This window comes from Centrocercus urophasianus, unplaced genomic scaffold, assembly GCF_019232065.1.
Source record: "Centrocercus urophasianus isolate 14NV4802_14NV808 unplaced genomic scaffold, USGS_Curo_1.0 seq_20, whole genome shotgun sequence".
Lineage (NCBI taxonomy): Eukaryota > Metazoa > Chordata > Aves > Galliformes > Phasianidae > Centrocercus > Centrocercus urophasianus.
This window is the reverse complement of record NW_024884756.1, coordinates 17,795,445-17,811,528: the sequence shown is the minus strand read 5'-3', so window position 1 is coordinate 17,811,528 and position 16,084 is coordinate 17,795,445. Positions and strand designations below refer to the sequence as shown.

General features: G+C 34.9%; 1 protein-coding gene across 2 annotated transcripts in view; it reads right to left on the bottom strand.

Annotated features, from left to right (window-relative positions):
* The window catches only part of TLK1 (tousled like kinase 1), a 59,969-nt gene that overhangs the window by 26,204 nt on the left and 17,681 nt on the right, over positions 1–16,084 (bottom strand). For both annotated transcript variants that reach the window (XM_042822714.1, XM_042822715.1), the window contains 6 exons: positions 14,134–14,252; positions 10,578–10,649; positions 5,868–5,943; positions 3,357–3,403; positions 2,809–2,895; positions 1,308–1,397 (listed from right to left, as the gene is read on the bottom strand). In XM_042822714.1, the coding sequence (XP_042678648.1) occupies positions 1,308–1,397; positions 2,809–2,895; positions 3,357–3,403; positions 5,868–5,943; positions 10,578–10,649; positions 14,134–14,252 (491 nt within the window). The remainder of the gene's footprint in view (positions 1–1,307; positions 1,398–2,808; positions 2,896–3,356; positions 3,404–5,867; positions 5,944–10,577; positions 10,650–14,133; positions 14,253–16,084) is intronic.

The window sequence follows — 16,084 nt, the reverse complement described above, 5'->3', positions numbered from 1 at the left end:
CATGTTTGTTACAAAGGGAAATCAACTTGTACCAGCAGCACATATTACTTCCATGTATTTTGGTAGTGACACGGAAGTTTCATATTCAAAACTGTTCTTTCCCTTCATTAGGAAGAGCTAGGAACAGCTGGAACAAATCACTAACAAGATGAGAAGACTTCAACACTCATGGACAAGTTCCCAAGTAAGAATATAAAGCAAGGCAAGAACATAGATGGCAACACCGAGGGCTGCTCCAAAAGTAATGCTCCTGTTTTAGTATACTGGTCCATGACATCAGAGACACATGGTGCTACAGTAGAGGTTGAACCTTCTCAACAGTAGTCTTTTACATTCTGTTGCCATGTGACAGACTGTAGCAGAAGGACACTTTGGCAAAATGGCATAAGACATGGAACTGTGTATGAAATAAAAATGTATCACTGAATTTCATCGTGCAGAAAAAAAATCACATCTGTTAACATTCACTGACACTTCTGGAACATTTATGGAGACCAACAGTAGATGCGAGCACAGTGAAGCAGTGGCTGGTACATTTCATCAGTTCAGACAGTGATGGGAAAGACAAGCCATGTTCTAGACTATCATGCAAATTTTTATGAGCACGACATACAAGCTGTTGTTCATAGCTGACAAAAATGCAGAGCTAACGGTGCTGACCATGTTGACAAATAGTGTTTGGTAGCTGAGAATTCACTCTACTATGGAGTGTTATTTTTCTCTTTGTAGCTGTTGTAATTTCCATGGAAATAAATAGGAGGCATTACTTTCTCGGTGACATACACAACTACTTTAAATCCTGTGTATCTGTCAACAGCCAAGGTAATCTTGTTCTAAGTAACTCGTGAAAAGAAGAACAAATTGCATTAGAAATGGCAGAGATGATGAAACGTGCCATTGGCTTTTAATGCCATGACAGGAACTATACTGCATTTTGACTATCATCTCACTTTTTTTTCTGTTTTGTTTAAGTAGTTATATGACAACAGCAGCTGCCATCTCAAGTATTATCTGAAAGAGAAGTCTCTCCTTCTAAGCTCACACAACAGTTAAAATCTTTTGCAGAAGCATACCAAGCACATTGTCTAACTGCTCACAAAGCACAAAATTGGAAGCAGAGTGCAAAACACAAAACTAATTCAAGAGACTGCAATTATGAGCTGCTGAACTTAAAAACAAAAGTTCTTTTGAAGACTAAAAAGCAAAGCTTCTGAAATCCTTTAAGAGTTTAATAGTTGGAAACCCAAGAAATAACACATCTACCAGTTTTTCCTACAGTTTGAATTTATATGCTGAAAAGCGCTTACCTGAGTAATTTTAAAAGATAACTGCTTTGGTTGCGTGGTAGGGTGGTCCCCAAAAGCTAATGAAGTAGGAGAAGGACTATTCTGTCGAACCTGGAATGCATGAAAACAAAGAATTTTAGATGTAACTGTAATATTCAATTATGAACATAATCTTGTTTACAATTCTTGGCAGGATAACGATACAGAACATAGAAATACAGTGTCCTAAATACACAAGGTACTATATGGTACACTGCATTGAGAATTATCACTATGCTGTCATACATAACTTGTATTCCAGAAAGGATGCAATATATACTCTAAGAAAACTAGGGCTGTCACTCCTGGGAAACAGATGGAAAGATTTAAGACAATACAAGACTGACACAAGGCAATGCCTGTCTTATAAAGACTTATTTTTCTGATTCTAAGATTTTGCAACTCAAAAAATAATGTGAGTTATTTTTGGAGAGTTTATTTCCCATGGGATAACTTGAAAGGGGAAGCTAGTGCTGATCAGAACACAAATTGTGTTACTGAAACTTCCCAGAAACACTGATTTGTGTGTTAGGTATTGCAGTCCATAAATTTCATTCAAGCCCTTATGTGAGGGCCAGAAAACGCTTAGCTTTAGTGCTGACTTGTGAAAGGCTTGATTTTCTCCTAATAAAAACCCAAACAGTAAATGAAGGGGGCTCAGCTGGGTGAACTTGGGACAGAAGAGTCCCCAAAAATGGGGCTAAGCTTCTCCAGACTGGGCTTCATCCAAAGGATGATGGGTTTGGTGGATATTGTGATGTTATAGCGGGCATGGGGGTGATATGTTGATGACTGGACTTCAGGATGGTTGGACTTACAGGTCTTTTCCAATCTTAACAATTCAATGAGACAGTATATTCAAGCCAACTTCCACAATCTTTATTACCCTCCATATAGTTAGCAATATGTTTGAAAGTACACGGAGTGAAATTTATGTCCACCATCACAAAAAATAAATCATTTCTGCACTAGCAGAATCTATGTGGCCATTAAGAATCACATGTGTATACCTAACACAAAAATGAGCACGAGGGGAAAAAAATGAATTTGTGACTAAGAAAAACATTTAATAACAGGCAAATTATTGTTAAAAACTTAAGATTTATCAAAAGCTTAGCTTTCAAGTCCTGCATAAGGGGTTCACCTTCCCTGAAAGTGATAAAACACCTACTTATTTTGTGCAAAGGTTTCGAATAAACACCAAAAGAACATTTTAACATGTATAGGTCATTTCACATTGCTTTGTGCTCAAAAATCGTTTTATAAAAAAACCCAACGCAACAGTGTTAAGAATTTACTTGTAGAAAATTTTAGTTTTAAACATTCAACTTGATCCTTTTTTTCCCCCATGCTGTTTAAAAATGAATTCCTTCCTAGCATTCCTTCCTTTGAAAAAGTAGAAAAATAGCTGCATAAAGATATTTTTAAGCCATGCTACTTTTAGAGAAGGAAACTCCAGCAGCCACGAAGTTCACAAACTTACAGAAGAAGGGGCGGAATGTGAATTCTGAGGAGATCGGATTGCAGGAGGTACACCTCGAACTGGACTAGAGCCGTTGCCACCTTGGTACTGAAGAGAAGATATGACCCTCAAATTATTCAACCTCTTTAATTAAAATATATCATACAAACACTGAATGACACAGCTCATCTGTACAATGAATACATAATCTAGATTGTATTATTTGGATTACTGAAGCCCTGTGTCACTTGAAGAAAAGTGCAGAAGAAACTATTTTCTGTCTTTCAGATCAGGCTGCACCAAGAAACTGAATCTCTACTTCAAGGTTTAGCACCTAAACTTACATTGAAAATTTTAAAAAAGTATATCATATGAAGAAAGGCTGTACTTTATTCTAATTAGTATTTTCATACACAACTGTAAGAAGGGTAGCCTACTAAAAACAAAGCAAGGCTATGTTGTCACTGCAGAATTTGACAACTAAGGAGTTCACAAGTACACCTAAAATTGCTTGTAGAAAAAAAAAAAAGAAAAAAAAAAAAAGGTAAATTTAAAGACAAAACCATTACCTCAAAATAGTCACTAATCTTGTGGCCACGTCCCCCGATACTCTTTCCTGAAATAAATACATTATAATAGATTAAATAGATTACTTATAGATGTGTTACATTTTTACCTGTACAATAATTATTGCAAAATCTTAACACTTGTTAGTTGGTTTTCTTTGATGTGATAATACGTGACCTCCCACCGTTAGATTATTAAGGGATTGGTTACAACAACAAAATCTGCATGTTCCTTCCATTCAGAAATCAGAAATCAACCCATACTTCTAAATCAGATTCAGTTCACGCTTAGCAGTAAGAAAGACCTCTTCTAGATAACAGGAAGCACATCCTTCGTCCTGTAGATGAAACCTTTAGCAGCATCTCCCTTTTACAAGCGTTATCTCCAAATTCACCCACATCTGAAATACCAAATTAACCCATTAATATTATATGCTCCAAGTGAGTTATTCTGCCCAGACGTTCAGCCCAAGGACTTCTCTAAATGCCAGTTAACACTGTGGGTGTGGAAGATGATGAGTACTTCCATTCCTCCCAGCGTAATAATCAGATTTCAAGTCACAGCCTCCACTACAGAGATAAATAGATCAGAACAAGACAACAGAATTTCTTTTATTTTAACCAGTAATAAGACAAGAGCACCAACTTGAATTCACCTTTCTTTGACAATCCATATGCAGCATTCCAAAAACTTCACCAATGCCTTATCAAATGACATATATATTCTATTCAGCTTTAAGACAATGTGGACCACTGCTCTACACTTCAAAACCTCTTCACAGGAATAAATTTTTGTAATAAGTTAGGAGATTATTCCCACTAATCTTTCTGCCATTTTCAGCAAAGCCTTTCAAGCTTTCCTATTGCTTCAACTCTCAAGAACTCTTTGTAGTCAAGCATGTCTCTTTACTGGGATTGCTGCATAGTACTCTGTCACCAACACTCTCATGAAGAAAAAGAGATATATGGCAGTCCTCTGTGTGTCAAAGACTTTTAAAAGAAATATTCAGATAACTGAAAGACCTAGAATAGCACACAGATAATTCCTCCAGTACTTACCCCATTTGTACATCACTACTACTGCCCTCCAGCCAGGTCTTTACATACCATGTGATTCTGTTAGATTTGTCTTTTTTGTGCTTGATTCCCACATCTCACTTTATCAAATTAAATCAGTTTTCATCCAGGTAAATTAGAAAGGCTTTTCTTTTAAATAGAAATTTCTATTCCACATCATGTTATGTACTCTGCACAGATGGACTGACAACATCAACTTATTTTGGCAGTGAATTAGAAGTAGATTCACACTGTTTTGATCCCACTTTCTAATTAATTAGCTCCATGTCCTAAAAATTTTTCAGTCCAACCTTTCTGGATGATTTTGCTATGGTAGACAAAATCCTAGGTATGTTGTATACAACAGCTGCATCCCTTGCTCCTCATTTTCCAAAGCAGTATTTGATGTGCTTCAACTATACAGCTCCACTACACTCCTGTTTTCTACACTTGTTCCTACAGAATATTGCAGTGCAGACTATTCAGTTTACTGCTACTGACAGTAAAACATTAATTATTAGACATTATAATCATGTTGTGTATGCCAAAAAGTTCTTAACTATCTTTATCTTAACTAATCTTTATCTTAACTAATCTTTATTTTCTCTAACTGCAACTCTGTCTTGTAGTAGGAAGGACAAGCTACCAGACCAACGAAAATAGGAAACTTCACTGAAGCTCTCTGAACAAACCAGGTCTCTTGAGTAAGACAAAGAAAGCCATTCTAGTGAAACCATATAAAACTTCAAGTAGTAGTATGTTGTATCACAAAGACCTCTGGATATGGAGCCTACTGACAGCATCTGAAGTGGCATTTCTTAGCTTAGAAACAAAAAGAATCTAAAGGAGATGTCAATAAAACTGGTTTCTCTTCCCTTTTGATGAATTTTTGCCTTGAAATTTCTATTTCCTCCCTCAAAAAGTCACATTAAAGAGAGAAACAAAAAAAACAAAAACAAAAACAAAACAAGCTTTGTAAACATTCAATTGAAAGTCTGTCTCACCCCGAGCCTCCCACAGCTCTAGAGCACTACGCTGTATCCACAGTAAGAAAGTATGAAATTCAATTATTTTTAAATATACATGTAAAAAACAAGCACTCAGATATCATAACCAGTAATCCACTTTTCCCCTTACCTACTGAAAAGAAATACAAAACACGAAAGTACTGCTAGTTTTTAAACAGTACACAGAATGCCAACGCTGCTGCAAGTTATGCGGAGAGCAATGCACAACTCTTATGGTCAAGTACAAACACAGCCCAAGTTTAATTGCCCATCCCTTTGACTGATGGATAAATTTGAGGTAGGGTGAAAAGATTTATGTTTGTCATCCCAAACCCAAGACCTGTCTTACAAGCAATGCTACAGAATTTTTAAGCCTGGCAAACGTCAAAAATTTGTGCATTATCATTTAATCAAATGTATATAATAACCATATAATTCATTTACAGTTTACCTTGGCTGCTTTCACTCTGAGTATCTGCTTTTCTTTTTCTTCCTCTGGAAGGTTCTGACTGTTTCTTCTCTGGAGTCTATGAAGAACAGAAAGAACGTGATCCAGCAACAGCTCTATTTCACTTCTATCACAGCTACAGTACTGTGAAATAAGGTGGAATTTTCATTCATAAACTAAGACTTCACAAATCAACAGGAATGCTGTTATTTCAGATCTTAGTTGAAGTAGATAACGACTCTTGGTCAATCAAACAAATATGAACTAGAATAGATACTGAAGGAAGTAAGAAATAATTCTTAAATATCTGTCCAAAAGGCAATTATGTATATTAATTGTAAAGCCATTATACCTTTTCATCTGCTTTGGGGTTTATGAACATCCAAATTTATTTGGCCCAGGCTGCATTTCACTCAAGAAATCTTCAGGTTATAGATCTGGTATTTCACAACCTCTTTTATCATTAACGAAATAATCTGACTTTTGATTGAGCTTACTACACACTGCCCCAGAATAAATACAGAATTTTAGTGCTTCAGTATGATGACAATAATGTTCCTAATATGTAAGTATAGAAGTCATCTCTAAGCTAATGTAATTTATAGATTTCTAGATTTAGAAAGTTTTTTAAAAGCTCAAAATGTGAACATCTACCCATTCCACCCTCAGTTTCTCCGTATCTCAAATAAAGTCAAATAAAAACATTAATCATAGGTGAAAAAGTATGGACTTAATCAATTTTTTTTCAGGAATATTATAAATCACTGCACTCTCTGATTGTCATTTCTGGGCAACATTGATAACAAGAAAGAGTTTTGATCAGAAGCTCCTTTAAGTTTTATTTGTTCTCCTCTGAACTGAGCATTCAAAACAGATAGTCCCCTTAATGTAAGCTACATTGTACAAGCTACCTTGGTTCAAGGCAAACATGCTGCTTCTGTGCACTTAGTCTGCAAGGGACCTCATGCCAGTTACAAGAGAAATCACAGAAGCAATTACATGAACTCTATTTTACAGTCAAATAATGAGTGGTCCCTAATATCTTGGACTAAACATGACATAGGTAAGAAGATGCTTCATTCTTTTATGATACCAATGCCTTAACCATTTGACCAAGTTTGTCAGTTTGTCTTCAAAGGATTCTTTTTTTCAATACAGTAAATGTAATGATAATTCAAATTTCAACTGATCATTGAAAGAACTTTAAATACATCTTAGTTCCAAAAACTTCACATGGATACCTTCGAACATAAATTTTTTACAAAAATCTGAGAATTTTTATTTTGGCAAAGAGGCTACTTGTGATCTACAGAAAATCAGAAGGGGAAAGCCAGGACAATAAAGCTCAAACTTCCTTAATTTATACTACATATTTATATTACAAATATTTATACAACATACTGTTACAACTGTAACTGTTTTACTAACAGGCTACAAACGTAGTTAAATGTACATATATTTATTAAATATTATTTTAAATTAATTCTTCCAACTACAATGCGTATGCTTTACAATCCTACTGTACACTAGCTGACTGTACAGCGTAGACTCCTGAAAACAAGGTTAGCTAAAAACTACATGATTCTCACGGCAGAACATGTGGCTTAGATACACTATTTTTATCATTTGCAATATAAATTGTAATTGTATAAATTACATAAATATAAATCACATAAATTGTTAACATTAAGCTATCTCTCCACATAACTGAACTGAATCTATTTAGCCAATCACTTTCATCCTATTCCTTACTTACCTACTTTTAATTTTGCAAATATCCTTCTAATGTAGTTTTACCTACCTTATCGAGCCAAAAACTCCCCAAACCTTGTCTGCAAGCTAATTCATGCTTAACCGTTTAAAATTCTCACCCAAGAAACTTAGTTTCCAAATGCAGTGACTCATGCATTCCACTCGAAGACATTCAAAGAGGTTTATAGTTTTAAAACTAAAATAATCCAAAAGTAAACACCTATTTCATCAAGCTTTTCTGATTTCTTCTATTATCTGATTTAACTTTCTGAGCCAAAAACACTAATGATTTTACCCAGCAAGGTCACACTCACCTTTTCTAAGAACAATATTCACATGGCAGTGTACAATATTCAGACACTAGCAAATGTTCTCCAAAATCCTTTCTAATGAATGAAACCACAGGAATTAAAAGAAGCTGAAGACTAATGGGGCTGAGGAGTAGCCTCCTAGTAAAGACTGAAGCTGCTCTGAGACACTTCAGAAGGATGTACCTACAGCCAAGATTTAGATTAAAATCCCGTTATTTCATAAGCGACATGAAACAGTTCTGAAGTTATCCAAAGTTACCTTTTAAAACTATGTTAAAGTCACCTAGAGCTTGGCATACCAGCAGAACTCTGCACATCACAACCTTGATCCTAGTTTACTTTTTAATTTTAATGAGGTTCCTCTGAGCCTTCTCCTCATACTCATAGTTTTAATTCCTGGATTTTAACATACTCTTTAATGAAATAAACATTTGTAAGTACCAACTCTCAACTAATTAATCTCCTTTTAACGATACTCAGATAAATATTTCTATATACTTTATGTGCAGCTAAACATTTTCTACCATTATTGCAGAACTGTTAACAATAGAACTCAGGAAGTAATTTTTGTAGGGAAAAAAAAAAAGTAATAAAATGAATTTTGTTTTGTCTCAGCACTTAAACCTCCAGTATGCTTTCTTGGCTGTTAATGTTTTTCATTTGCACAATGAATGAGTTGATAGTTTTGCATAAGTGCTTTTCTCTAAATCCTATCCCTTCCAAAGCTTTACAGCTACAGCAAACAAATACAGCGACGCTGTTTTCCTCAGCAGCGCATTATAAATTCCAATTAGATCAAACCTTCAGTTACTTCTGAAATTACATTTATAATGAGGGTTTTGTATTAATGGGAACTGAAGCAACTCAACAGCTACAAGCAAGCAGAGCAAAACATTTAAGTAGCTAATCAAACTGGACAAATCAAGCCACAGACAAAGCTTTTCTCCTTTAAATAATTCATTATCCACAGAGAATAGAAAATACTAGTTGTAATTAAAAGAATATATTTGTAACCAAAACAAGGAGGAGTAATCCACTTGAACAAGGGATGGTGGAAGAAGGCCAAAATACTGAAAACCTATCAGAAGCACCTATTCACAGACTGAGGTAGCCAATTTAGCTTAACTACAAGCAGCTAATACGTACTCAAATTATGCTCCACAGTAATAAAACATTTCATAAAATAGTAACAACATATAAGCTTAAAAAGAAGCTGAAACACAGGTCTAGATATTAAGTTCAAATTGCCAGTTAACATTTATTGCTTGCAATGCTTGTTTCAAGTTATTCTGCAGATCCAAGTTTAATTTGTAAAGTATCTCTTCAAACTATTATTCAATTATGCTGCCCTTTTCTTGGAGCATCTGGCAGAGAAAAAAAAAAGACTACAATTCTTATAGTTGTATTTGCTGAGATGCACTGTGAAAGCAAAAATGAAATATTAAATAAAAAACAAAAATGGTTTTGGGGGAAGCTTGCCCTGTTTTGAAAACTAAGTGAGAATGACATTTTTTTCTTCCTAATTTAGCAATGAAAAACCCAGTATGATTAATGCACCACTACAATGTGCTAAGAAACTGAGATTGTTGCTACAAATCCATTTCAGTGATTTTGAGAACTGCGTTCCTACTCTTTTTTTCTTTTGATACCTGCTTACCAAACAGCAGCTTTTTCTCACAACATCAAAATATGCTGCTGCTTTCCTTATAAATAAGTCTTTGCACTTCTATTCTACATTCTACTACAGAAATTCTCTATTATGAAAATTTAAATGTCAAACTATTAGAAAAAAAAAAAGAGAGAGAGAAAGAGAGAAAGATCTTGTTTCTAGTACTATGATTTAAAGTGTACTTCCTGTAAGATTACAGCATATAAGAAACCAGATAATATTTTAAGAACTAAACTCTGAAAACATATTAACATACTTGGCATTACAATTATAATTTAATTTCAGTGAATACAACTGCCAACTTCTGAAAATGGGTCAAGCAACCATATTTCATTATTCAATGTCATTAAGATTGAACTTTCAGAAAACAGAAGAAACCTGGAACACTGAATTGCTCTGTGTAGGGACCATTTAAAAAATGGAAGCATTTCTATTCTAGAATCCAAGTAGTAGAATATATACATTATCCCCATCCAGAAACATGGCTTGAGGTTAAAACATGTGCAGAGACTGAAGAAGTGGAGCGAACTATCAGATTTACATGCCTTAGAAAAACAATCCTGCTTCTGCATCTCATGTGTCCAAGTGTAACATGACATTCTTCTACACCAAATATTGCAGGCATATTTTCAAAGACACAGTTAAACATTAATCAACATTTGTGTTGATGAAAGCCTTACTGTTTATCAGAAAAAAGTTAGGAAATTATTTAAACATTTTCAACTGTTTTTCCTCATGGCATGACTACATAGGTAATATCTATAGTCCGGAAGAATATGAAGAAAGACAGTAAATAAAAGCTAGTCTCATGACCAGAAAAACCCCAAAGAATGGGACATAGTAATGCATGCTTTCTGTTATTTAGCTTTTTTGTATTTTGCTTTAAAAGCTCCTACATAAAGCAAAGCAGAGTAGAAAATAAATTATGACATGCTAGCATTAAAGCTTTGAGGTATTAATGAATCTGCCTAGCATACTTACCTCTGATTCTTTATCACTTAAAGATCCCAAGCTTCCAAAACTGTGGTTCGAACTTTCATTATTTGTTGAGGCCTAGCAAGACAAATACAACAGTTATGTATTACGAACAGATTTGTTAAGTACCTCACTGTTGTTAAGTATTACATATAAATAGTAGGGCATTACTATCACAGTTGTAACTATTAACAGGGATCAAATTTTATGCCGATGAACTATGGAGTCCCTGTGATTTGCAATGGGGATAAGAAATTTGACAGTTATGTGTTTTGATGTAGTGCAATCAATTCTGTATTTTAATTTCTTCTGAGACAAGTAAAGCCTTGGAACATTCAAAATCTTATTTGCGAATAGCAAAAGATCCAAGGAAGAGCCTTATAAGGTGATTCTACAGAATGGACTTATACATTCTATATTGCTCAAAGTGTTAGAGACTTAACAATTTTCAAAAGAGGCTCTAATTTTCTCTTAAGTCAGACACTAGGCTATTGCAATTGTTTTTAAAATTCATTCAACAAAAGAAAAGAACAACTTATTGACAATATTACTCTATATTCTTACAACAAATCACATCCCCCAGAACAACAAATTCAGACTACTGGAGAGGAAAAAAAAAAAAAAGAAGAAAAAAAAGGAAACTCTAATAGTTTCAAATTATAATATTTCTATAGAAATGTTCCACAGCTGATTTTTTCAGAGATCTTTTGAACAGAGAGTGGCAACAAGGACATTTTATTGAAAGAGTCTGCTCCATTCACACAAGAAGTGTTAACATGAGGTTTGCTTTTTGTTTTTTTTTTTTGGTTTAATTAAAAGAAAAATGTTGTACTGCTGAATTATTCTCTTCTCCAATAGAAAGGCAGAACAAACACTCTGAAGTAAAGCAACAACTTAAGGCAAATACTTGCTTCAAAGCATTCAATTCCAGCATTGCATCAGCTTACAATACAGATCTGTGACATCTCCTGGAATAACTAGATCACGTCTGAATTAAGATTTCCGGAGAAATGCAATTAAACCCACAAAATTTCAACGTGCGTTTTCCCCCAAAATAGTTTCTGGTTTAAAAATGCCTTGTGCCTTGTGATTCTTCAGAAGGTCGTCATCAGGGTCAGAACAATAATCTCAGTAATCTACACTCATGTATTCACTACTGCTTACTGAAAAAGCCTGAAGATGCTGGACTTTACCTCCTCCACAGCTGAAGAACAATTCAGCATATAGGCCTTCCAAATAATAATCTCAATAAACAAGACTCCATCTCAATTTAATTACTAGAAGAATAAAGTCCTAGCATGTTTTCGAAAAATAATCTGCATGCATCTGTGTGCTGCAGCCTCTGCACTGTCTTGCTAGATTATGAAAATGAGAATTCAGTGAGTGGAATCAGGTATGTATGTGAAGAGGAGGTGTTCTCATTTTTGCCTTCCAAGTACATCTCCTTCTTCCAGTTACCTCTGGGCATCAGATCAAAAAGCTTGTGTCATTTTTTAAATAAAAATCAGATAAGCTTCTCATAATGTCCACCAACAAGACTACAGACTATATAAAAAAATAAATTAAAAAAAAAATTAAAATTCCAAGCAGCCCAGATGCACTGAGTGGTAAGAAATGAGTTCAAGATATAAAAGAAAAACCAACAAAACTGACAGAATTGCCACTTCACTAATGGTGGGATAAACTGCAGTTGATATTGGTATTCCCCTCCATATTCCCATAAGCAGGGAAAGAAACATATATTGCAAGGTGCATTGCAGATCATTTGTAGAGTATATCTGGTCAAAATTAAGAACAAAATCTGCTAGGTGAAGATCTGTATCCATCTAAAAACTACAGTGATAGTGGTATCTTTCACAAGCAACTATCAAAGCATTTAGTAGTATTAAAAAACTTTATCTAGCTATCCATTTGCAAAACAATTGGATGAGATTCATCTATCTTTTCAGATAGTTCTAGGACTGCACCAAGGACTAGAAATTTGTGTTTCATATAGTAGAGAGAAAAAGGAAATTAGCTGGCTTTTTTTTTGTTCTTGCTGGTTTTGGCTTTTTTTTGCTGTTGTTGCTTTTCCCTAGCTAACGACCTCAGAAAGTGGAACGTAATTTAGGTAAAAATGAAATCAGTTGAACAACAAGCAACTAAAAAAAGTCTTGGAGAGATTTATTGGATTGATGAGAAGCAACTCACAGGGAGTTAAGTTTAAAGAAAGAGAACCCCAAGAAACTTGATAATTGATTTCAAATAAAATGCATTAAACACAGTAGTAGACAGATTCTGAGGAAGAAAGACTGACAATACTACAATGAACCAAAAAAAGCTGTATAAAAAATAATAGAAGAAAAATTACATGAACTCAAAAGAAGGGAGAGCTAGTCATTAAAAAGGACAAAAAGTCATCTGAATTTTAAGTAATTACTTGAGCAATTATAATGAGTTAATAAATTAGGAAGTAAGTTGTTACAGGAAAGTAACAAAAATGAACCAGAATTACTGACTTTTCCCTCAATCTTCTTCTAATTATAAGAGTAAAGCATACATCTTTTGTAGGCACACTTCAAAAACAATAAGAAGAGAAGACAGCAGTGCATCAGTTACATTGTACCAATTCAATCTGATTTCTTTCATCAACCTCTGCTATCAGGTAGTATTCTGCTGTGTAATACAGACTGGTAATAAAAATATCAAACATTAAAGGGAAAGTGCTAATAAAGCTTGCACAGAAATTTTAAAATAAAAGAGCATTACATAGAGCTTGGAAATAGAATTCCCAAATATTTTAGCAATGAGTGAAATTAGATTAAGAATTAGTAAAGATGTTAAAAAATTACTAAATTTATTTGGTGAAGTACTTCCAAATACTCAAAACCAAAATGGAGTATCATCTAGGCAACAGTACTGCAGAAATTAGTCTTGGAAACTGAAATAAACTTGAATGGGATTTGTAATAAAAGCAAACTTATTTGGTAAATATATTAACTAAAGGTTAATATACAATATATAGAAGGTAATTAAGCCATAGTAGTTGATGTTCATAAGGTCTTCCCTGAACTGCTGCATCTTGATTTTGATACTAGAGGACAGACTGCACAAATTCTACAATCAAAATACATAAAATTGATGTAGGTGTCTCGAAAAGTTGAAATAATTGGGTTTTGCTAATACAGATAAAAAATCTTCAAACAAGAAAACAATTAATTTTGAAAACAGAAGTCCGTGTGTCTATCTCAAGCATTAGTTAAGTAGTTGGCTATCTACAGAAGGAGTAGCTCCTTTTAAATACTGGGAATAACTTTCAGTGCTGATCACATGAACACGAGAACAAAACCACAAAAGAGCCTGTATAATACTATACTTCAGGGTTTTTAAGAACAATCAAACATGTGAATGGTTCAGGATAAAGAAGACTATCTCGAATCAAAGTAAGTGACTAATAATAATTTTCTTGAGACTCTCTCCCATTCCAATCCTTTACCAGTAAATAGCACAGGCAATGTAAAAGAGACAATACAAAATACTGTTTCAAAAATGGAAGATCTGGATAACTGTTCTTAGTACTTACTTTAGCTCCAACACTGCAACTTCCAGTACTCCCAGTGCTGCCACTTACTACTCCTGTAAATCTTGCCTCTAACAATTCTTGTCTTCTTGGGTCCAGGCTATGAAGCTCATCCATTGCTCCTAAACAAATAAATAAATAAATTCATTATATTCTCTAAATTACAGTAGAATATTTTACAAGTAAACCAAATATGCCACTGATCTACACACACACACAAAAAAAAGAAAAATCTGTACTCTCAAACTGTCAACATTTCACCATCTGTTATTTAATAACAAATTAACACTAATTCTAGAAATTTTGTGGAAACTTCCCTGTATCAGAATACCCCTGTCAGTTCTAGAGAAAACTAAAATCTATTAGAGGCACATAAGAGTCATGGAGCCTACAGTGTATGATACACGAACCAGTTGATTATTAATAGATGAAAAAACAAGCAATGGGAGCAAAACACTCTTCAGCATAAAACCTTCAATTCAGCAAGGCTCTTGTTCTCAGTATTATTTCAATTATTTAGGATATCAACATATTGATATGCTAGACAAGTAAAAATCATAGGAAAAATGAAAATGAGGTCACGGGCTATAGTAACCATCATGTAAAAGGGAATACAGTGTTACTGGAAGGGCAAGGAATCAAGAAACAGGATCAGCTATATGAAAGGAGCCAGGAGTAGCAGAGTCCTTTGCACAGGTGGTGCCTCCTACAGACAGGGGGTAAAGCAACGCCCCTGGCATCAGCAGAAGAAAGAAGGTGGAGGGGAATGGATGAACAAAAGGAGTTTCTGATGCACCCAGATGAGCTCAGCAGTTCAGCTACAATAGTAGACTGCAGTCTGATGTGTAGCCTTCTTATTTGTATTTAAATCACTTACGACTCTTTAATCAGTCTCAAAGATCATCTAGACAAACACCCTTCTGTATTTAAACAAACTGTGTTCTTTGTTTTTATCTCTTCAACTACTCGAACATTCAATTTATCTCCAAATTGGAAACAGTTCAGTTGCTTTATCTTAAATAAGTTATTTAATACCAAAGTCCTTATGCACTATTTAAAAGACATATCCCTCAAGCACCATGCAAAATGATACAGCCTCATTTTTTCAACTAAGATACAGCTTATCAAGCTTGTACTTTTCAGTCACACAGGACAACATACATTGTCAGAAAAGTAGTTCTGTAAGGACAGGAAGTAATATTGAGGTATATTCCAGTGATACTACTAAAAAAAAAAGGTTTGAATTTTCTTTTCATGAAAACTAGTTTGCAACATTTGAGTGTCTGTATGGACTTTCACCAAGTCTCTTTCGCCAAGTATCCTGACAAGCAAGGCATCAGCAGAGCTCTACTCACTGCTAACAGAACACAAGAGGCAGATTATTACGACTCCTGGCTATCTCAGCAACCTTTGGCATTCAAAAACCAGATAGACCTACCACCCTCTACACACTGGCTACCGCAAGCCATGCAGCTCAGCCTCCTGGCATGGAAAGTCCTGCCTCAGTCACTCTGTTAATTCAAGCTGCTTGAGTCTTAGCAGCAGTGTGTGCCTTGCTCCAGTGGGAAGGCCAGTGGCAGGAATGAGGGTACCAGCACTTCTTCACACCAGGCAAAGAACAGTCAGAAAGGAGACATGTGGAAAACATGCTGGTAGAATCTTCCTTTGACAACCAAGGCACAAGTGGCTGGCACAGCACGCCAGGTTCTGGTTCGTGAAGTGGGGAGCCCCATAGGGAGCTGGAGGCCTTTTCCAACACTGCAAGAATGCAGGACTGGTTTCAAATTGCAGTTGGCTTATCATCTGCAGTCATAACACTGCTCCTGAAATGGGCCAGTAGAAGTTCCTCTAATTTCCATGTGTTTTAGACTAAACTCTCAGGGGAAACGATTGCCTTACTATGTGCACACACGGTGCCAAACATTCAGGAATACTCTTTAAAATTCTTGCTTTC